Source organism: Sparus aurata, chromosome 4, assembly GCF_900880675.1.
Source record: "Sparus aurata chromosome 4, fSpaAur1.1, whole genome shotgun sequence".
Taxonomy (NCBI): Eukaryota; Metazoa; Chordata; class Actinopteri; order Spariformes; family Sparidae; genus Sparus; species Sparus aurata.
In genome coordinates this window covers 4,259,276-4,283,931 of record NC_044190.1, presented here as the reverse complement: position 1 = coordinate 4,283,931, position 24,656 = coordinate 4,259,276, and the positions used below count along the sequence as shown (strand labels likewise).

At 39.8% G+C, this 24,656-nt stretch overlaps 1 protein-coding gene and 2 long non-coding RNA genes across 4 annotated transcripts in view; 2 read left to right on the top strand and 1 right to left on the bottom strand.

The window, feature by feature from the left end:
- Positions 1-24,656, bottom strand: part of adamts17 (ADAM metallopeptidase with thrombospondin type 1 motif, 17) — a 126,708-nt gene that overhangs the window by 42,062 nt on the left and 59,990 nt on the right. For both annotated transcript variants that reach the window (XM_030413831.1, XM_030413832.1), the window contains exons 9-13: positions 21,752-21,892; positions 20,430-20,580; positions 15,316-15,417; positions 15,029-15,174; positions 14,365-14,534 (exon numbers count right to left, since the gene is read on the bottom strand). In XM_030413831.1, coding sequence (XP_030269691.1) covers positions 14,365-14,534; positions 15,029-15,174; positions 15,316-15,417; positions 20,430-20,580; positions 21,752-21,892 — 710 coding nt within the window. The remainder of the gene's footprint in view (positions 1-14,364; positions 14,535-15,028; positions 15,175-15,315; positions 15,418-20,429; positions 20,581-21,751; positions 21,893-24,656) is intronic.
- LOC115580021 (uncharacterized) lies at positions 1,118-4,311 on the top strand. The gene is made up of 3 exons (XR_003983791.1): positions 1,118-2,478; positions 3,668-3,800; positions 4,268-4,311. It is a non-coding gene; the product is annotated as an uncharacterized LOC115580021 (long non-coding RNA).
- On the top strand, positions 4,707-7,694 carry LOC115580020 (uncharacterized). The gene is made up of 3 exons (XR_003983790.1): positions 4,707-4,844; positions 6,467-7,516; positions 7,610-7,694. It is a non-coding gene; the product is annotated as an uncharacterized LOC115580020 (long non-coding RNA).

Below are 24,656 nucleotides of genomic sequence, written 5' to 3'. Positions count from 1 at the left end.
ATTGGTGCAGGATTCCTGCACTCAAAGGGCCGTGAGGATGGGGCTACTGAAACATCCCCAGGAGTCCCCTGTTAGCTAGTGTATTACAGCAAAAGTTCCCTCTTGGATAGCATGGAGTGACACTCACACTCCAACATGGAGTGTCTCAAACTCAACTGAATTGTCTCTTCAAATTTTGTCTTTTATAACAATACATTAAGTTCAACTTTAGTGGATTTCCCAGGTAAAAGCTTCAGTCTTTATGTAAGTGAAGGAGTACAGGGAAGGCGGAAAAAAAACTATTTTAATTTAAGAATTTAAAAAAGGAACAACCTAGATGAAGTTAAAATAAAGATGATCAGTAGTGAGATTGTTGTTTTCATGTTCAAGCACTAGGCTTTTTCACACAGAGTCGCTGCATTATCACCGCAGTGGCGGTTTGCCGAATCTCTGCCATTGTTTGTTCACACAGAACCAAGCAGCTCCAGTGTAAAGAAGAACCAATGTGTAATTCACACAGAAAGCCAGCGCTGCAGATCCAAAAGAGGCATGATGATACAGATCATGACATTGAGATCTATGTGTGTTTTTTCCCCCAGTGTCCTCCTGTTAATGTACCCGGTGACTGTTTTAATCATATCGATGCAGCTATAATGTGTAGTGATTAAGATGTTGACCCACCAATCATCCTGGAAAGTGACAAAGTTACGTTATTCGCTCTAAATTACATAATTACATAATTGCCATCAGTAAAGAGGACGCTGTCTGACTCTTTCACTTGTAGGGAGGGATGCTGTTTTCTGGGGAAAGTTTGCTGTAGTCTCGGTCAGGAGGGCTGACCATTGCGGTGATTTTTTTCAAGACAGTAACTACAACAACACAATAGTGGAAGGAGACAAACACTTGGGGAATTAACTCCTTCAGACCCTGTGTCCATTGGAATGGTCATGTCATATTTCTGTCTCAAAACCAATAAATACTCTGTAATTGATTGATATCAGCAATGCGGGTTACTGATTGGATCCTGATTATCCAATCACAAATCATGTCATGACTTTGAGCATGCTCAGAGAGAGTGACAGATATCGGACAAGACAAGCATGGTGGAGCAACTGCAGAGAGGAAAGAGTAAGTGCCCATTTTCAATCCAAAATATACATTTTTGTTCATGCTGGCCAAACAAATTTGCTGTCAGTACAATTTTAACTGTTACAAGTGATAATATTTGAAATTATTTTGAACACATATCATATCATTAATTTAGAGGATTTTTTTCTTCCTTCACAATATACATAGATGTAAACATGAACAGAAACATACCTGGATAATGCTATCTCGAGACTCAAAACAAATAAAATGCCAGGTGAGAATGGATACTCTGCAGAATGGTACAAAACTACTCTACTCCTCTTTACTCTTAATGGAGGAGAAACACCAGCTTCTTGGAAACATGCCATCATCTCTGTAATTCCTAAGGTGGGGAAAGATAAATCTGAGTGCAGTTCATACAGACCGATATCGATTTTAAACTTCGACTATAGACTATATGCCTCAATAATTGCAAAAAGATTAGAAAATATTATTCCGGATATAATAGATGAGGACAAGACAGGGTTCCTTAAAACCAGACAGACACAAGATAACGTAAGACGGGCTTTACATTTAATGGAGCATATGAGCAAAAATAAAGATAAATCCATTGGTCTCAGCCTTGATACCGAAAAAGGCATTCGATTCAGTTAGTTGGGAATTCTTACACTTAACATTACAAATATTTGGCTTTGATATTGAAGTCATCTCATATCTAAAAATCTTATATTATTCCCCCTCAGCCAGAATCAAAATAAACGGTAGTCTGACCAACCCCTGCCACTTGAAAGAGCCTGTCGGCAGGTGTGTCCCTTTAGTCCGACCTTGTTTGAACTATTTATCGAACCTCTGGCTCAGGCTATTAGAGAAGACCAGGACATAAGAGGAATTTGGATTAAAGACACAGTGTTTAAGGCCTGCCTTTTTGCAGATGACATATTGATCACTCTTTCACAGCCAGATTTGAGTTTACCAAAACTAATGTCATCCTTGAAAACATTAGGCAAAAGGTATCATAACGTACTGTCTTATCTCTGATAAAGGGAGAGTGATGTGACCTCAAGTTGAGAGTTGGACAAAAGATGCCTGTGGTCTACTTGAATTTACATGACCTTGTTTTGCAAACAAAGGCGAACGTTTGCATCGTAGTCCTAACCAAGTGAACCAATCACTGTCCAGATATCTGCTCAATATCATTTGCATCACTGTGGAAGCATACATTTGCATCCCCTAACCTCAGGAACCAATCACTGTCCAGATATCTGCTCAGGATTCTGTATACATTCTGGGCTTTTTTCACAGAAAGTTTGCCAGCCTTTGGCAACTACAGACTTTAAGAAATCTCTTCTCTCTACTCTTCGAACATTGACCTATTTCTGCCTTCTACCAGCTTCGCGGCTAAAGTGACAGGTAAGTTCAACATTTTTACATATACCTCTGTATGGATGAATCAGTTGAGTCTGTTAAAATCAATATGCTTTAGAGTAGATGCAGTATAGGCAAAGGTTTTTTTCCACAAGTCAAAACACCTCCATTTTGCATATTTGTTAAATGTAATAATATAAATTTCATTATGACTTCATTTCACGGATTTTCATGAAAATAATCTTGTTGAAACCTATTTAAAATTCATGAGACCGTGCAAAATCCTACAGCTGTACTCCAAATACTTTTTGAGTAGTGAATTTGTGAGGTTTAGGCCTCAGACCAAAATCACTCATTTAGTGATTCTTTGTTTGTATGATGCAATCCTTGTGGTTTTTGTCCTGGATTTGTTGCTCCAAGGAGCAGTCGGGGTTGCTGCAGATGGGGGAGCTGGAATCAAACCTGGTGAAAAACTGGTTGAACTTGTTTGCTCATTGTTCATTTCCCTAAGCTACTCCTTCACCTTTCCTGGATTGGATCGAAATTAGTCCTGAACATCCAAGACACCCTGTAGAAGCTTGGCCACATGTTTTCATTTCAATAATTGATGCTGAAAATTCATGTTAATTAACAAGCAGTCTTTTTGTTTGAGTCCTCCATATAAAACTACACAGATACAGCTAAATATAGGGCCAGAGGTGAAACACCCACTTTTGGGGTTATTTTGACCCAAAAAGGTGATCGTTGAGGCTTAGAACACACACAAATAATAACAGAAATGCTGAAACTTTGTTTTAAATTGAAAAAATTCCTAATCCCTATTTTGAGTACAGCTATGGTTTTGCAAGGTCCAATTAATTGATATATTGATCTTCTGATGGTGAGGTCCCTTTGGCTCTACCTGGTCGTGTTTTGGAAACTGATCCAGTTTCTGTCTAGTGTTTTAGAGTTTGATGTACTGCCCCCTTATAAACCTTTAATCTAGCCATACTAAGTGTACTTAAAGTACTTAAAGACCAATGGAGTCCTGACTGTCATTGAGTTTCCCCCCAGTTGCCTGACTTCAATTCCATTGAACATTATAATTTTGGCAGTACAGTAACTACTACTGCTTTCATGAAGTCACTGAGGCTTTCATGCTCGTCATTAAATTGCATAAAACAGCCAATTTAAATATATTTGTTATTTGTGAAGACAGTGCATCGTGTATATTATCATCTTAATTACTCCACAGAAAAATGACATCCAGAAGGGTTCAACCTGAAAAGGAAGCCTTGCACTTCATTGCTGCTGGCAAAGATATAGCCATATACACAGGAGAAGAACTTGTGTATGACTATGGAGACCCTAACTGTCCAGGGCGACATGTATGTATATGTCTATTTCTATTTACACATTTTGTTTCTTTGACACACAAAATTTCATAATTTAACTAAGTTGTAAGGACTCTCATCCATGCCAATATTGTGGATATGATTTGATTAGTAACTGGTTTAAATTCTTTTTAAGCTCATTGTTGGAACTCGAAATGTAGACTTGCCATTACATAGTGCAGTATAAAATATTGAGAAAGTATGAGAAAAATTGTAAGGTATCTTAATTGTCTGTCACTAATGTGAGAAATAAAAAATAGAGAAAATGGATTATAGATATGACAGTCTACACTTATATAGTTGTGATCTCATTGATATAACCAATCTCATCAGTCAACATTTACACTTGCTGTTGGTAGGATTAATATCATACATGTCAATAGAACCTTATTCCCAAATACTGTCAAATTTTTTACATAGTAAAATTATTGTTTTCATGCTTTAAATGTCCTTTGTTTTAGAATACCACTGCTTCATCCTGTGATGGGCATGCAGACAACAGGGTAAAGATATTAAGCTTTCTTTCTTCAATTATATTCACTGAAGATGAAGGGCAGTGGAACAAGTTTGAGCATCTGTTGCGACCCATTTCTGTGTTGGAAGATGCTTAATTTGCCTATTTTGTCTCCCCTCTCTGTGGATACAACCTAGATGAATCAGATATCCAAGCGAGTTGAGCTTGATTGATTGTTATTGTTACTCATTCTCTACAATTTGACTAGGTAAATGCAAATAGTTTAATGTAAAGAGTGGTTTTGGTGACTGTTAGTTGACATTATTTCAATTCCATTCCATTCCATTTTAGGTTGCGGGGTGCGTGGTGCATTACATCCTGACTGATGGGCAACATCCCTATCAAACCAGAACGAACACCCTACTCCAGTGATCCACTGGGGCTGTCTCAAAATGTCCTAATAGGCAACTTCACTCTTCATTGTGAAGAAAAATGGATGAGCCTAAAGGATATTATTACCAGAATGCTGAAAAGTTCATTTGAAGAACGTCCAACCATTGAGGAATGCCTTCAGGTTTTCACATGTAAGTGCCAAGACTAACACTCTCTTCACGTTAAATATTCTGTATGTTTTATTTGAAGTTCATTCCATGCCAACTCCTCCTCGTTCATGTCATGTAGGGGTGGGGGGTGTGGCAGGGTTTGTGGTGGGTAAGAGCAGGGGGGTGGTCGTGAGGGATGTGGTGTCTGCTGTGGGGGATGCTGTGGGGTTGTGGGAGCTGTGTGGGTTTTGTCCTGGAGTTGTTGCTCAGAGGAGCAGCAGGGGGGCTGGGGGAGGTAGAGTCAAACGTGTTAAAAAAAGGTTGGACTCGTTTGCTCATTGTTCATTTACCTCAGCTGCTCCTGCACTTCTCCTCTGGAAGCCACTTACAGTGCCTTGCAAAAGTATTCACCCCCCTTGAACCTTTCCACATTTTGTCACATTTTAACCACAAATGTAAATGTATTTTATTCGGATTTTATGTGATAGACCAACACAAAGTGGTGCATAATTGTGAAGTGGAAGGAAAATGATACATGGTTTTACTTTTTTTTTTACAAATAAAAAACAGTTAAGTGTGGTGTGCAAAAGTAGTAATCCCCCCTTTACTCTGATACCCTTGAATAAAATCCAGTGCAACTAGTTGCCTTCAAAAGTCACCTAATTAGTAAATGGAGTCCATCTGTGTGTAATCTAATCTCTGTAAATATAGCTGTTCTGTGAAGGCCTCAGAGGTTTGCTCGAGAACATACAGCAAACAGCATCATGAAGCCCAAAGAACACACCAGACAGGTCAGGGATAAAGTTGTATAGAAGTTTAAAGCATGGTTAGGATATGAAAAAATATCCCAAGCTTTGTACATCTCACTGAGCACTGTTCAATCCATCACCTGAAAATGGAAAGAATATGGCACAACTGCAAACCTGCCAAGACATGGCTGTCCACCTAAACTGACGGGCCGGGCAAGGAGAGCATTGATCAGAGAAGCAGCCAAGAGGCCCATGATAACTCTGGAGGAGCTGCAGAGATCACCAGCTCAGGTGGGAGAATCTGTCCACAGGACAGCTATTAGTCATGTTCTCCACAAATCGGGCCTTTATGGAAGAGTGGCAAGAAGAGAGCCATTGTTGAAACAAAGCCATACAGTTTGACACAGGCCATGTGGGGGTCAAAACAAACATGTGGAGGAAGGTGCTCTGGTCAGATGAGACCAAAATTGATGTTTTGGGCCTAAATGCAAAACACTATGTGTGGCAGAAAACTAACACTGCACATCACCCTGAACACACCATGAAACATGGTAGTGGCAGCATCATGCTGTGGGGATGCTTTTCTTCAGCAGGGACAGGGAAGCCGGACAGAGTTGATGGGAAAAGGGATGGAGCCAAATACAGGACAATCTTGGAAGAAAACCTGTTAAAGTCTGCAAAAGACTTGAGACTGGGGTGGAAGTTCACCTTCCAGCAGGACAACAAGCCTAAACATACAGCCAGAGCTACAATGGAATGGTTTAGATCAAATCATATTTATGTGTTAGAATGGCCCAATAGGGCTTTTAATTAGATAAACATAGATGGGTCAAATGTATAAGACAATTCTTGCAGAAAAATGTGTTGTTATAAATTTGTGCAAATTAAAAAGTAACTCACATTTCTTTATTCTAGGACATGGAGCAACAAGTTTTCCTTTTCCTGGAAATGTCAGATGAAGATGAACAAGACATCCTGCTGCCTGATGTTGCCCATGGATGCTTCAGTTTCCAGTGGATTTAAAAAGAAGTTAGGTGACAGATGACATACGACACAGTAACCCAAGTGGTGAAATCTGACACTCTGATTCTTTCACTGGAAGACAGAATGTTTGCCAAAAACGGAGAAAATGTGAGACAATGGTCAGACATCAGAAACAAGATGAGGGAACTTGCAAGACTTCTTGTGGCAGCAAGAGACATTGATAGAGACATTGTCTTTTTGAAGGAATTGATTAGCTAAGAAAAATTTAACACAGTACTTGATCCTGTCAAGTAGATGATTGGGTTTGATGACTCAACACGCCGGTTTTCAGTTCCTTCAACTGCACTGAAATTGCGCTATTCCCTTGTGACTGTGACATCGATTTTACAAGGACACGTTTCGGAGAAGTTTCAAGGATGAATTTCAAAACATTCCTGCAGCGAAACAAATGGAGTATGCGAGATGAAATTCTGGCCAGCCTGTCAAAGGTAGAGGGAGAACTATGCAAGATAGTCACCAGGGTAGAAATACAAGAGAAGAGGAGCCGCAAGGTAGCTGTGCTCTTCCCAAATGATATTAAATAGTCAGTTGACCTCCTGATAAAAAAATGGGAAGCAGTTGGGATTTCCCCAAGCAATCCCTACATTTTTCCCCGCCCAAATTATGGATCTTGTGAAAACAATTGTGGAACTGACACAATAAGGCGATATGCAAAGAATGTGGGGCCAGACAGCCAGAAAATATTTCCTCAACGAAATTAAGGAAGCATATTGCCACAGTTTCACAGATCGTTCACAATTTACAAACAGGAAGAGCTTGCAGGTTTCATGGAACACGATGTCGAGGTCCATAAGAGTTTTTACAGACTCCCTGAAGAAACACTACACACAGCTTAAGTGAGCAAACTTCTTCTTGCCATACAAAGTGGACTGGGAGAATTTAAAGGAAAGTCCCTGGAAGACATCATACCAAACATCAGCTGTAAGTGAGGGATATTAGGAATATCTGTTTTTATTGTTTTGTTAAAGAAATCAAAGACAGTGTGTAATATAAGCTTTAAATATTTTGTTGCAGCTGAAGAGGAGGACAGCGACAGAGATGCAGAAGATGTCCTGCCTGAGCAGACAGCAACCTCAAGTCGAAATGGTAAGATGCACAAAATATTGTATCCAGGTAAAGAAAAATCTGTTCACTAAATGCAGCGTGACTTTCAATTATTCATGGTTTCATGAAACTCAGTGCATGGAGGCTCTGAAGACAGGGCTGCTACCTCTAGAAAGTCAACAGGGGAAGTTGAGAAATCACCATCAAGTCAAAGCGTTATGTTATTCCATTGGTTTGAAATAGAGATGCACCGATCAGGATTTTTGGGGCCGATCACCGATCACCAAAAGCAGTATCTGCCGATCCCGATATTGCCGATCACCGATCACAGTGTCAAATCCATAAATTCTTCTTTATTGTTGTCTTGTGTAACTTTCATATATTTAATTAATGATTCTTCTTACACAACATTGACATTGTATTATTAAGTATAAAAATTAGGAGATGAGAAAGTATCATGAATTGACCACCGTTTTATTGCAGGCTGAGGCAATGTGCAATATTTCACACTCTAGAGACTCTCTTAGAGACAACTTGGACTCAGCTTACATAGAGTAACTGTAGATTACTCGTGGGAATGCAGTCAGGGTGGGAATTTCCTCATTTTAGGGGCAAGTCCATTTGGCCTGCACTTTTTTTTTCAGGGGCACCAAGGCCACTGAGAAAATGTGTTGATTTACCTTTCAGACTGATACCATAACATCCTAATTTATAGTTAGACATGGATTATGTATTAAAACATTTTTAAAATACCAATATCAAGTTAATGTTACATTACAAAACAGTTTTTTTAAGTAGGGTTAGGGTGAGGTGAGTTTTGTGACACCACACTGAATATTAGTGTTACTGAATATTTCTCCCAAATAGAAATTCCCCAAAATTATGGCAAAGCACATTTTTTCCAAACAAAAAATCTGTAGAATAACAGCAGGAGACCACTGATGTGTGGAGTGATTTTGGTGACAATACACTCTGAATAATAGTGAAGTTACTGAATATTTTTTGTAGTTTCTCTTTTCAGTGTTGCACTTTGTAGACGGTCCCTGCGCCCTCGTCTCACAGACGGCTGACCATACAGACCAGAGTTAATGTCCAGACGCTCGTTTTGATTAACATACGGTTGTAGCTCGTTGTCTTCCTCACTACGGTAGGAAAGAGCCGTCAGCTGTGTTTTAACAAGGTTTCACTTATGAGTTATTGATCCGGGAAGTTCGAATCTGTGAATATATTTCCAACTTTACCGGACTAAATCCTACCACATAAGTCAGTTACGTATCATGTCAAAACCGGCTGCGCTCGCTCGCTGTGCTGTAAGTTTCGTTCTCCTGTTTTGAGATGCTGCTGCTGTTTGAGAGGCTTTCACGTGAGATCATCGTGATGATGAGACTCCACCTGCGCGAACCGCGAACTCACTGAAGTTACTGTGAGTGACTACTGTGCACTCGGGTGGCTGTAATTAAAGGCAAGCTCGCTACGCTGACCGGGCCAGGGGCACAGAGGCCACTGTGGCCGTACGGTGAGATTTTTTTTTCACGCTGCATCAAGGCCAAAGTGCGAGGCAACAGCGGCCATGGCCACAGTGAAATTCCCACCCTGCATGCAGTCAGTGCATTGTCTCTTTATTGAAACGTCAGCTGATCATTAATACTGGGCACCGGTATCCTGAGAGCCACATTCTGGATTATCATTATTATGTGCCTGAATACTGGGAGCTCGCATTACAGAGCATCAGTGTGAGGGTCCAAACATTGTTTTTTCATGTGAACGGAGCATCAGTGTATCATAAAATGTGTAGTCATGTAAACAGCACTCTGTCATAACATTGAAACGTTTTGTTATATATATATATATATATATATATATATATATATATATATATATATATATATATATATTGTTAGGAGTACAGCAGAAGCAAGAGAGAAACTCTCAGTTTATGAGTGTGTGTGGATTTAAAAGCACTTCAAATAAACTTTGGCTTAACACAGCTCTGAATCGTCTGTGTTTTTTTGTTATTTGTAGTTATAATAATCTGAACATTGTATAATATGAACATTGTTGGGCACTGAAAACACTGTAGAAATATACAGAAAAACAGACAGCCACAGGATAAGTGTCATTCAATACCATCCAACAGGGGACTTGTGTCATTTTGTACAGGCAGAGAAAGGGACTAATGCAACTCTACACTGTGGACAAACTTAACTCTTTTACAGCTTTTTGGACAAAAAGCCAAATATAAAGACCTATTAGACAGTATTATTTTGAACCCTGATGCAGTATTGTTATGTGCATTCACATTTATCAATCCAATTGTTATGATACTGCTCGGCTTGGCCACCCTCATATATACATTCTACATTTGCCAAACAAAAACATATAACTTAATGTGACAGTACTTTGTATTCAAGTATTCACATTAATTATTTTAATTTTATCCCAGTTATTTTTCCTCCTCTAAATTACTTGATGCTCTCCTGCCTTTTTGGTGGCTACTTATTTCAGTAGTTTTTTGCTTAAAACTTAAGACATCCACGAAAGCTGAACCTGAATCTTCTTTGATAATAAGCTTACTAACAAACCTATTTAGCTTTATGAAAAAACCTTCTCATAATTGTTGTTGAAGTTACTATTTTCTTGTACCAAAAAAGAAAACAAAATGATCTTACTGCTAATTTATTTTTTGTGATTTTATTCTGGTTTTCCAGTTTCTTCCTTTTTTTTTTAATTGTGAAAATCAATATTATTGTTCTGCTCTGTGGGTACCTTTTAATTTTAATGCAGTGTAGTTGCTTTCTCTATTTTGTTGTATCTTTTAAGAGACTGGTTTCTCCAGTCCCCTCTGCAGTCTGAACGACCCGCCGACGATGCAGGCCATTCATATGCATGAGTGCTAAATACGACGTGTGTGAGTTAATCCTTACAATTCCTGCTCCAGTCTGCCAGGAGAGTGTTAAGTATGGATTTAAACATTCACACGACTCCAGGTCCCCTCTTGGTAAATATGAAAAAAATTTACCAGCAGGCTTTAGGCATGATTCTAGCATGATTGAAGGCATGTGCAAGAGGGGACCTGAAAAATGTCCCCTGTTAGCCGACAAGTCCCCTGTTCGTGTGTGTGTTACGATCCTGAGGTCCCCTGTTATAGAGTTACACAAGTGCACACACACACACACGCGCACACACACACACACACACACACACGCACACACACGCGCACACACACACACACACACACACACACACACAAGCACGCACCCACACACACATGCATGCACGCACACATGCATGCACGCACACGCAGACACACACACCATGTTGTTATTGCAACAGTCATGTATGAAAGTACTGGAATAAAACAATCAAGCTGAAGTACCGTTAATTGAAAGACATTTTAATCAAGCAAAATGTCTTCCTACTTTATAAAACGTAGGTTAATTAAGATATACTTCGAGTAAGACTTGTGTTACATTTAAAAACAATATGGTTTGATAAAGAAAATATGATATTTGATGATCAGTGGTCCTACTACTTAGTTAAAGAACACATTTAAATTCAAATGTATCCTTTATACTGAAACCAACAACACATTTCATTTCTATAAATGCCATGAAGTATGTTAACAAATTTCATTTATTCAGTCGCTTTTTCCAGAGTGACAGAAAGTCCTCCTGCTCCAACAAAACTAGTCTGTTAAGAATATTGTGTCTACAATATCATACATATGTATATATATATATATATATATATATATATAGTAGACATTATTATTATTATTATATATTCTATCTACTAAGATACTGAGACTGATGATGAACTTAATGAGCCACACTGTTTACTCAATATTTTTTGACAAATAACTTCATTTCGTGCTTAAAGTTAAAGTTTTGAATTTAAGCTTTTGCTAAAATTGATGAATAATGTAAGACTATAGTCAAATCTGATCCACAATCCTGTATCCAGATGAGTGTTGATAAATTGCTGTCACAGAAACCAAAAGAGGAAAAGGAGGAAGGAAAGAGGGACACTCATTTGTCTCTCTTCACAGAAAATATATTCACATCCTGTTGTCATAAAAAAGTAAAAGTGTTGTAAAAGTAAACAGCTACCAGAGTTATTCGAGGGCAAGAGAGCTTGTGTCAGCTGGAATGACACGAGCTGCTGAGAGAGACTCAGATGCCAATCAAAGGACAGAACTCGGAGGAAAACTTAACTGGTGTCAGCTGAGAGGTGACCCAGCTGGCTGCAGTGGTTCTGGAGGAGAATAAAGGAATGTTTGTTTGGATCCTCATCTGTACAATATTTGAGGGCACCAAACACCAAAGTAATCTGTATAACTGTATGTCTCTGTGTTGTACTGGCCATGACAAGTAATAACCCTCTGTGGACAATTAATGTATAACAAAATAATATCACTGGGATTGCATGGAGAGCATTGCAATCCCATTATCTCAAATCCAACCTCAAAATGCAAACATCAAAGAATCCAGTATTAGGACTCAGCCCATGTACTGCCTGCCACAGGGGTCCTCACAGTGTGTTCACACTGCATCCGAAGTGAATTGTGAAAGAGTGAAAGAGGTATTGCCTTTACTGACAAAATGAATGAAGTGAGTTGTACAAGTTGGCGCCCATACTTTCATGAATTCCCCCTAGGCAGTCTGAAATAAGGCAAAACCAACTTGTGTGTCTAGTTGAAAGTGTTTCAACTTGAATGTAAAACTTGAGCCTATCCTGAAGCTGTTTGACTTAAAAAATGAACATTGAGAGATGAGAGGAAAATGCAGAGAGAACAGAGGAAAGAGAGAAAGACTTGGCGTTTTCTGTTCATTCTAAAATCAGACAAAGGGCTCTATCTTACACTCGGTGCAGCACAAGAGTCATTTCTAGTTTCAAACTGACGCAGTTCTCATTTTCACGCCCATGTTGTGTAATTATCGAATGTAACTTCGCCCACCTGTGCTCCCCTGGGTGTGGTGCTCTTAAAGTGTCGGGCACACTGATGGTGGATTGTGATCTTGAGGCAGCAGAAAGCGACAGCGCTATAGACAGACAAAAAGCTGGTCTGAGGTCAAAAGCGCAGTCTGTTTTCTGCAGTATGAAGGACACATGAGATGCTCCTACACAGGTGGGTTCTCATCGTTCATATGCTCTGATTTAATGATTAGAGACACATTTAATCAGCAAAACTAAACGCTGTAGTTATAAACTCTCCAAAGGAAACAGAATTAAACTTTTAGCTTCTAAAATAAATATGTTAAACAGGATGTCAATAATTATCAGGACAGCCGCTTCACTTCAAATCACTTTACTGTTTGAATGTGGACTGTTTGCTCGAGCTTTCGATGTGTAGAAGAACACAGAACAAATACTAACCGATCCTGTCAGCGAATCACAAGTTTGAAATAATCAATGAAGTCTATTAGCTGTTCCGGGTGCACAAATGTGCACGTTAATGTTGAGATACACATACTGTTTCCAGACTAGAGCAGTGGATCCACTGTCAGCGAAACAGCACCAACGCATGATACTGCCAGCACCATGCTTGACAGTAGGTTCGATGTTCTCTCCCCAGCAAACTTCATTGGAGCTTCTGGATCAGGGCTTCTTTCTTGTACGGCAGCCCCTCGGCTCATGTTGATGTAAAACACACTGACTGTGGACACTGACAGCTGTCTTCCAGCACCTTTTAATTCATTGCAGACTTGCTTTGTGGTGGTTTTTGGTTGACTCTTGACCATCCTGACCAGTTTTCTCTCAGCAGCAGGTGAGCTTGTGTTTTCATCCTGATTGTGGCAGTGACACAACTGTGTCATGCACTTTATAATTACAGACAGTTGTTTGTGCAGTTGATCTCGTGACCTGTAACTGCTTTGACTTTGGCTCCTGATATATTGTCCTGACAGTTAACTGACTCTTGGCTAAACCCACATTTCTCCAAGCAGATGTGTCAATACTTAGAGAAAACACTGTCAAAAGCTGTCTTTGCATCTAAACTAATTAATATTGCGCTTTCTCCTTTTATTTGTTTTTATTCTATCATATGTAACGTCCTTCTTACATTATCTTGTGTCTGTCTTCTCTTGATAAAACCTGATTGATGCTAAACCAGAAGTCTCAATGCATCAGATCCTGACTATTCAAGTTGAAAATCTTTACTGATGTACATTGTATAATTTGTTGAGAACAAAGTGATGTAACAGCGGTCAGTGGCAACCAAAATTATCAACCCACTGAGGGAGAGATTAAATATCACACCGAAAATCAAAATAATACTGAAATCACAGGCTGATCCAACTTGTGTACAGCAACTCATAATGTGACTCAGTAGTGTGTCAGGCCCCCGTGTAGTAGCTTTGAAAATGACAGCAGGTTTCAACCAAACCTGCATGTATTTTTTTCTCTGCCTCAGCAGGACTTTAGGGGTTCAGGATGTTGACTCCTGGGTCCTGACCAAGTCTACTAAAGGTCTAACACCACATCACATGATCTTTACATTCACTTCTCAATCAAATAACATATTGATTTATGTTCTCATTGATCATTTTAAAAAGGTTTTCACAAAATTTTGTGAATGACTCTCATTGGATCTCAGATATTTAAAATGTGGACAACTTAAATAAGCTGATTCAATAACTTTCTATGCACCAAACAGCCTATGAAGAAAAAACAGCTGATGAGTGCAGTAAGTAGTGTACGTGTGTGTGTGTGAGTGTGTGTCTCACCATCATTAATTATAGCAGTCAGCATGCTGCCCTTCTTCTTGTTGGCGAGGCGGTCGTAAGACAGACACTGAAGGTCTCTGAAGCTGGGCGTCCCCTTGGGACAGGGAGGACCTTCACAGGCCTTGTGCTCCACACTGGTCTTCTGACAATGTCTTCCACCAGGACCAGGCCTTGATGCACACACACACACACACACACACACACACAGATAGATGAACAGGTCAGGGTCTTTATTCAAATCCACACTTCACAGTTTGATTACGACAGCAACTAATTTTCATACCCATCAGTAAAAAGTGGTACATTTATGGCTAATCAAACTTCAGTTAATAGTTATTTGCTTGTTCGAACAATGAAATGCTTTACAAACCATGAACAGATGTTTATAAACATCAGGTCTAACTTTATATTGGCCATCTAGATAATGAGTATAGATATACTACACAGTATCTGTTAACCATATACAACGTATTATAAATATCAGTTGCAACTTTCCAACAAACAATTGATTAATAAATGGTTTATAAACTACTTAATTGTGTATGGTTAAAGTCATACAGTCTCTGTGTACATAAAACTATTAAAGGTATCGCTCTCACTCACTCAGACAGACAGACAGACAGACAGACAGACAGACAGACAGACAGACAGACAGGTGACATACGGGGGGTTGTCACATTTCCTCTGTCTGAACTGGACTCCGGTACCGCAGGTCCTGCTGCACATGCTCCACTGGCTCCATGAACTCCAGTCACCATCCACATGCTGAGGGATGGGAGTCTTACTCACACACTCGCCTGCCCTGCACCACTGACACACACAAATGAAAGAGATTTCAAATACACTTCACACTCATCAAAGCCTTTATTTAGGCAGATCAACAGTCACCTTCTTTCAGAAGCTGTTGCCTGAGAGAAATGAAGATGTGAGTATCTGTGCAGGCGGTCCTACCTTGTCTGCTCCACACTCTGTTCCATCCAGAGGAGGATCCAGTTTGGTTTTACAGGATGCATCACCCTCTACTAAACACCACAGGCCAGCACACATCAGGTGCTGACACACAAACACAAAACATGGGAGATAGCATAAATACTTCTTTGTCATCATTAAATAACTCAACAGTAGTTGTTGATGTTTTACATCATTTACAGTGGCCCAAAGAGTCCAACCTGTGTCCCTTTGCTGCATGTCAACCCCCAATCATCCCATTTCATGTCATCTCTCAAGCTGTCTGTCAATAAAGCCAGGAAAAGGCCCAAAACAATACTTTTTTTAATAATACAACATGATAATACTACAGAGTTTCCTTACTAGGTAAGAACAAAAATAAGGCCTGTCTGTACAATAAATGGCTGGCCACACCAAAAACTAGAAGTGATAATAATGATACGAGCAATCACTCTGATATCAATAAGATTCTGTAACAGTGGAGATGAGCATGGGCTTCGAAAAACAGATACTAATCACCTGTTGCAGCTGCACGGTGCACAGAGAAACACAAATAAAACCAGAAGGATATGGCTTCATGTAATTCTTCACAGATGAGAAGAGTTGGGAGAATCCAACTCTTATGAAAGTTGTTGTGTTTCATTCATTCATACTTTTGTATTTTGTATTTTTTTTGAGTCAACTCAGTCATCCTTGTGATCGTCAGAGAGTGACATCAGTAAAGACAAAACAAACCTCATAGTCCCCATATATAATATACGTATATACACGTAATGTAAAATAGGTGTGAAATAGTTTGTGAATGTAGAGAACTGTAAAGTCAGATGGAATCTGATGTTGGTGTTCCTATAATTCCTAAATTCACTCAGAAAATGATCCCAACAATATTGTTCGCCAGTGTTGTCATTATATTTGTCCTGTTGTTGTAGTTTTCAGTCCTGGTGTTTTTCTCTGATGTGGAGGTAATAAAGACTAGGTGACTAGACACTAGGTGAAAATGTATGGCGTGTCAGGAGTTAAACGCTGAGGTACCAGACTAAATATACAGGCCTGGGTGAACAATCACAATGATCAGGACATTTCTGAATACTGATTACTTCAAAGTTTCTCAATCAAATGACAGGCTTGAAGCTCAGGAACTTGTGTTTCCTTTGCTCAGGTTATGCATTAAGTCACTACCAGGTGGACTCACACTGCAGACACCTGTTTAATATCAGGCTTCAGCCACAGAGGTCTTACAGTTGGAATCTCAAGCATTTTTACAACAAAAACTGAGGAAAACAAAAAAAATCACAAATTTAAAAACTTTGCCTCAACCAACATCAGCTTGTACTGTATACATTATCTTTCAAGTCTCATCCTTCTTACTGGTTCACTGATGGGGTGGGTGAGCCTTTTCTTTGTTGAATGGTTTGTGGTAAGTACTGACTCCTTGTGACTTGAATACTATGGTTAGATGTTCTGACAGCTATATAAGGGAGTCTCACTGGGATTCTTCTGGTGGTCCCTGTTGATTTGGCTCTGTCTGCTCCGGTCTGAGGTCAGAGTCATCTCATGTGCAACATTCACTATAACAAATAACACTGACCCCATTCTCACTGCACTTTTCACATTGCTTCAGTCTGACTACAGATTGAGGATTCTAGGATGCATCCAATAGCAGCCTTAAAAAAATGCCCTGCTAAGCATTTTTGTGTTTACGTGTGTGTACATGTGTGTGCGTGTGTACGTGTGTACATGTGTGTACATGTGTGTACATGTGAGAGAGAGTACTCTCCTTGTAAAACTAGCAGATGAACTGTGCTGTTCTCTTTGCTCCCACTCTGATCATACCTCTGCTGAGACTGTTTGTTACACTCTGTAGATGAAGCTCTTCCAGCTTTAAATTGTCAATTCGCTTGAGCGTGAGTGCCTCCGATGAAAGCTCATATGACCCGTTCCCTGTAGACTTTGATGTAATGCAGTCAAAGAGGCTTGACAGTGTATTGCATGCTGCTGACTGGATAATTGATTTACCCTCTCATTCCTCTCTTTTAATCCTCTCTCACTTCTCATCTCCTCTCAAAGACAATAATATAATCTAACTTCTCGTCCTCTACTAATGACAGGGGAAAGGGGACTGTCAGTCACAGTCACTGTCATAACTGTAAATAGACTAGTTCTTCAGTAAAGTGTTAAGTCCGTCATTCTCTGGCCTCGCCTTACAGTGTGTCATTATTCCTGTGGTGAGACTAGCTCACAGCAACAGAGCTCTGTCAACAGACAAACTAATAAATGACCAGTACAGCGACAGTAGCGACAGATGCAGTGGAACAGTAAATATTGCAGATGGATGCAGATGATCTCCATGAAGAAAAGAGAATATTTCAGTCTGATTTCCTCACTGGTTGTCTGTCTCTGTGTATCTCCTTCACAAGCAGGCACGAAAGACATCAGAACATTTTCCAGGTTGTGTATCTAGTTTAAGGGCGCCCAGACTTGTCTCTGTTGTTTTGGCAGTTTTATTAACTCCAATATCTGGAGATAACACAGACAATGCTGACAATGCACCAACCATTAACTATTCCCTGGAGTTTTGCTCTCCTGTAGGGGTATGCAAAGAGCTTGGCTATGATATTGTCCTACCCCGTGGATTACTGAGGGAGGGAACTGATGAAAAGTAAAGCAGATGGGATATCAATAACCGGCTAAGAAGGCAACGAAGCAGTAATCCTCTACCGGCAGTTACCTTATCAAACGTAAGGTTGCTTAACAACAAGGTACAAGGTAAATTGAAGTGTTGAAAAAACAAAGTAATGTTTAAAGTCTTGTGGCCTGCTCTATTTTGTCAAGGATGACTTCAGGAGTGTCACTGCCTGGGGATTAAAGCTGCTCTGTATCCTGGTGGTATCGGATGTTGATAACAGGTCATCATTCAGCGGAATTAAACGCGTTCACCCGGCTTGTTTGGATCGAAGCCGAGCCCAGCCGAGGTGATTTAAACCTGTATCTACTGCAGAGTCAACTGACCCAGGTGTAAATGCAGAGTTTACACATTACCATTGCACACAAAATCCCAATCTTAGCGGTTTAAAGTGGGATTTTTGACCAGTGGAAAAGGGCTACAAGGTTTTCAGGGATGGTTACTCCAAAAGTTGGAAACCTTCTCCACCACAGCTCCACTGATGTAGACAGTGGGTGTGTCTTTGCTTTTTTTTTTCTAATATCAACAATCAGCTCCTTGGTTTTGCTGGCGTTGAGCAGTAGATTGCTCTCTGTGCATGACTCTGCAAGATGGATGATGTGACACTTCGCATCCAAGGAGGACTTTTGATGCAATAGTCTAATCTGTCTCACTGAGATTAAAGCAGGACTGCACAGAAGATGTCGATGGATATACTATAATCAGAGTAGACAGAGACAAGGAAAATCACAGAAATCCATTGGGGTGGCTTCTGGATTCTGGTTGACCAAAAGTGGGCAACACTAATTTCAAACAAACATGTACGAGAGACTATGAGATGCTGGCTGTATCATTCAGACCTTTTATTTACCCCATGAGTTTGGAAAGCTCACTGTTATATTAGTGTATGCTGTTTTGAATCTACAAACTAGGTTTCATGCACAGATCAACATGAGCTGGCAGGTCTTTTCCATAAAAAATATATTGTATCTGACTATTAAGTTAGAAGAATGGTGTAAATCCAGCTCACTGTTCATTAATGTTGGTAAAACAAAGGAACTCATTTTTAAACCAAGCAGGTCCACTCCCATCACAAAGCTGTGTGACCAAACTATGGAGACTGTCAGTTGTTGTAAGTATCTGGGTACATATATAGATGATAAACTGAGTTTATGGACACTTTGGATTTTATAAGTTGTAAGTAAGGTAAGGCGTTAAACAACAAAACACGATAAAAACACTGACAGCCAAACTTTTCCACGTGCACATGCCAGTCTGTGTCAGTCTGCTAGATAACATTCTTGTTTTATAATCTCTGTTTAATACAGGAAAACAGTATTGTTAAGACAACAGGGAAGATAATAGGCAACCAAGCAGCTAGATGATCTTTACAGCACAGCTGTACACAGGAAAGTCCTGTCCATGATAAATGACAAAACACACCTCCTCTACACTGAATTCCAGCTGCTGCCTTCAAGGTGACGATACAGAATACCTCTGGCAGAGAGACAGATCTACAAGGTCTCAATTATCCCAATTGCAATGCATGTAGTCAACCAATTACAGTGAATTTAAATATGAGGAGTGTAAGCTCAATATTGTGTGTATTGTTTAGTGTGGACTTTACACCGTAACTTAGGCATCTGACCAGAATGGTAATCAGACAGAGGAGGATGGTAAATCTATCTGCTTGAATTTCTTGTGTGAACGTATTGTCCTGTTTGCAACTGAGAGCGCGACTAGACAGAAATTGTATGCACACAGACCATTATATTCATCTGAAGTTTCAGCACTGAACACATTATGGAACAATGGTCAGGAGCCTCCCTTACAGAACACAATGTCTGCAGTAGTCCAGGGGGTACTCAGGACCAACTGGTACAAGGACTGGATGCTGAAAATCCCACCACAAAAACCTTGACAAAGTCAAGGAGGACCCACAGTAGTGTTCCAGTGAGACTCCCCTACATGACTGAACTGTCAGAACATCTAACCAGTCTCTGAGTCACAAGCAGTCAGAACTTACCACAAACCATTCAACAACAGGAAAACTCTGCTGGTACGCCCTAAGGAAAGGCCCCATACTGAGAGAGATTGGGGTGTTGTATGACATCATCATGACATCAAAAGTGACAGCTGTGGGAAACACCAAGGATTGTGGATAAGAGACTGAATGATTAAAAGGGGCAGACAACATCATCTATCTGAACACCAGAACAAAACCACTCCTAGCATCCACTGTGAAGGATGTCAAAGGTCATTTACCAGGAGTCAGTCCTACATTGTGCTCCAAGTCAGCATATCTGCCTCTGCCCTTTTGTTTTGGAGTACCTCTACATTATTCAAAGTATCAATGGATCTCTTGGTATTGGTAATGTTAGACACAAAAATTTAAACATTTCTGGAAAAAAAAAAAATAAATAAATGTGACATTTAAAATACAAGAATACTGTACCTCCATGTCATTGCAGAAAGTGGCATTGGTTCCAAACAGAATCTGGCACTGTTCATCCACACTGTAGTGCATGCCTGGCAGCTTGGGAGGAAGGCGGACCTGGTAACGGCTCCTGGGGTCCGTGTGCAGTAGGCAGGCACTGGCTTTGGACCTGTTTGAAAGGTACCCAAGAGTAGGAGTCATACTTTGCCCTTACCACTGAACTGATTTAGTACCAAGAGTTTTCTTTTCATTGTCAAATCTGAATCAGAAACATACATGGTATTACGTGGAGATATGATTTGAACAAAGTTACTTGATTTCTTAAAGCATGGTGACGACATCAGAGGATATAACGTATGAATTAAGACTTCTTCGTATATGTGAGGGGCACCTTAGAGGGGCTTGACATTCTGTAGATGTACAGTACATACTGTATTTAACTTTTCAGGAATTAATATGGAAAAGTTTTAAATCGCCAAAAATGTATATTAAGCTAAGGAACCAAGATTAATATTTTGTCCAAACACAGGGAACAGGATCACGTCTTCTAAGATTGCATCAATCCAAGTTGAACAGCCGTCTAAGAAATGCCTGAATTTAGAGGGACCTCAAAAAAAGGCAACATGTCACCAGGTTGGGTGAGAGAAAGCAGAGGGGACAAGAGACGAAAGACTCTGAATCACAGCTGCCGAAAATTGTGGTGGACTTTTGTTACACTCACAAGGAATTCCTATTGCAGACCGTGCTGAAATGCCCTACACGTACTATGGGACAAGTGAAATACAGACTTCTCTATTTAGCCAAGCTGAGGGTAAAACACATCAGGACAGAGGCAGTGTTATTGGTCAAGAAGAGGCTCGTCGATGTGCAGAGCAGCACTTTGGATCCTAAAAGGCATCTCGTCATGACGGCAGTAACTGGCTGTGAGTGTACCAACTAACTGACATTTGATAAGAGAGAGATTTATATAACCCTGGTGTTATCTGGTCATAAAGGGCTCACCATATTGATCCCTATGAATGTAATGAAATAACATTGCATAATATTGTTTTTTGTTTTTAATAATTTGATATATATTTTGATATCAATTATTTTTTACAATTTATTTATGAGATGATTATTTACTTGATAATGTATTGTTTTTCATAAAATATGTCAGGTTTCATAGGAGCGTCACAGGACAAATTTCACAAATAACTGAATGCATGATTGCACGTAATGTAAGAGTGCATTCACAAATCTCAGTACAGAAATCGTTATTGTCCTTCCACACACCACAGGGAGGAAAACAACAGTATTATACAGTTCATCTGACAACATGTGAGTAAAAACAGTCTCACCGGAGAAAGTTCTCGAGGTCATCGCGGCTGCAGGAGGACCACGACAAGTCACTGGGGTTTCTTCCTTTTACCCATTCACCTGACATGATGTGAGAGTGACCAGTGCAGGTGGCATGGTCATCATCATGGCTCATTCCCATACTGAAGACAAGACATGGATATCAGACACTGTGTTAAAGGGTAGTAGAGCTGGTTATCTTAAAGTAAGGAGTCGAACAGCCATCTCCTCATGCCCTGCGTTTGATTTACAGAATTTTGAAGCATTTTTAACAAGTGATACCTTTCACACAGTAAGTAGACAAGTTAAGAACAGTACACAGTTACCATGCTTATGCTTACCATGGGAGCTGTGACAGAGATCCTTATGTTAAAATCAGCATATGCACATTATGAGTGAGGATTGTTTTTTCTGCTTTGTTTTACTTGGTATCACACTCTCCCGCACCTTTTTTTTGTCTAAAATATGAACCATTTTCACCTCCAGGTATGTAGACAAGCTCTGTATCAGCACAGTACATTGATTTTAATATGTGTAGTAATAGAAACAGTGTTTCTTAAGAAGGAAAAATGACCTATAAATCTTGCAAACAGAGGCTTGTTGTATCAGTACCATGATACAAATGAATCAATTCTTATTGTGAATCCTCTGGACAGTTTGCCGCTTTGATTATTACTTTGATTATCACACTGATTGTATGCTGTCTGATTATTTCTTTTCTTCTTTAAACAATGAGCATGTGTTGATGAGTGTATGTAACACAATTATGAGGAAGTAAAATTAGAAAGGCTTCAAACACCTCAGTGCATCACTGGGTCAACTGAAAATAATGGTCATTAAACTGTTCAAACATTTCAATTCTGTGTGAGAGCAACAAGACTATCTTGTACTGTACCGTACTCTGGAAAAATGAGGGGACAATAAAAAAATTCAAATAATGTGTAGAACTGATAAACTGTATGCACACAGCAACAGAACACACATGGAAAACCAATGGAGTACAGTGAATTTCCTTTAACCAGCAGCATATTTTGTTGTAACACACCTGCAACATATTGATAGAGCACAGCCTTAGGGAAGCTCCAACAGGAAGGATCTCTTACCCACAGTGCATCTGTGCACACACAATGCATGTCTGTGTGAGAGACACAAACAGAGATCAACAGAGGACGGAATGTGTGTTGAAACAGGGAGGACTTCACTTGTAACCGAGTGTTGGTGTGTGCGCGTGTGTGTGTGTGTGTGTGCCTGTTTCCACCCAAAGCCATGACCTACATTTGCAAATTAAAAACAACATCCTAGTCTGAACTCTAGGCACAGATTCAGAAACTAATAAATTACAAGTGCAGACTCTTTTCCCCTGGTTGAAATGAGAGCAATATAGAATTACATTTCAGGGCTCACACTTGTCCTCATCCACTGCAGAGGACAGTTCACCACCTTCAAAGCAGAGGGAATAAATCAATGTCTGAGAACCGTCCAACACAGCCAGGACCATTCAGGCCAGATCAGACAAGTCACATTATCTTAAACACTCCACTAAAGATTGAATATATGCTATTTATCCTAACTGATCACACAACGCAGCACCAAACATCCACCACAGGATGTCATGTCTGTATGAAGATTAAATTCATGAAAACATGTCATGGAGCTGGGGATGTAACCAAATACAGATTTATCAGTGTTTTCACTATATTCATATTAATATTCCCAACAATATCAATCCTTTTGTAAAAGCGTGCCTCATTGCCCAACCTCAGACAATTAGCAATCAGTCCTGCCATGTTGAAACAGATGTTAAATGCCTGGTTCAATACAAACTCACGCACTTGCTTTTTCTAGTGAAATGTAATCAGGTTTGATTCAGGATTGTATCAGCAGGAGCAAAAAGATATTTGTGACAGAAAGTGAAAGTTCTTTTAAATCGTGGTGTGTTGTGTTTGTTTCCCATTCCATGCACTTTGGTGTTTCATCATAAAAAGATGAGTGATAATAAAAATTGTAATACTGTGGTACAAGATGTTTTTTCTTGTCCAGTTTCTACCTGTTTGCCATTATCCATAAACGTCTAAACAATAGTCTAATGGTAGGCTATTAGCAATACCCATCTCTGTTAACTTGAAACACCAGAGAACTGGAGCAAACAAGACAGCTTACATCAACTCTGTGCATAGATAGTCTGCATCGTCTAGTCTTTACAACTACCATCCTGTGGCAAGCAGCACTGTTCTGGGAAAACACTGGTTCTCCAATACATCATCAACAATATCCTAGCCAATCTGGAGCCTCACCAGTATGCATGCACAACCAACAGATCCACAGATTATGCCTTTGTGAAAATAGCAACACATATAGAAGGGTGGGGAATTTCTGCTCAGAAATCAGCGCCATGAAACCAATTGGAAAACGTAAAACTCAGGGAATTAGTTGAACACGTGCAATTGGATACTGGATCAAATGGATTTCAAACAATGATTAAAATTCATATCTAGAGGAATTCAACAATCTTGCAGAGTATTATAAAGAGAGGAACGTATACATCAGCATGACCAACGAGGCAAAGACACACACCCCTGTCTACATCAGTGGAGATGAGGTGGACCAGGTGAAAAGTTATAGGTTCCTGGGAATCAACATCACAGAGAACCTATCATGAACCATTTCACAAAGTACTTTTTGAGGGAACTTAAAAAGGTACATTTTGAGTATTAAGTGCTTGTTAAGCATCCTGACTAGAAAAGTTAACACACTAGCAAGGTTTGGGCATGGCCCAGGACAGGGAGGCTCTGCAGCGGATAACTAAAACCACCCAGAGGGCGCCAGTGCACATGCAAATGGTGTAGACATCTTTGATTAGTGGCATCAACTTTAAGTTCACAGGCTGACCTACGGGCCCGTATGGTT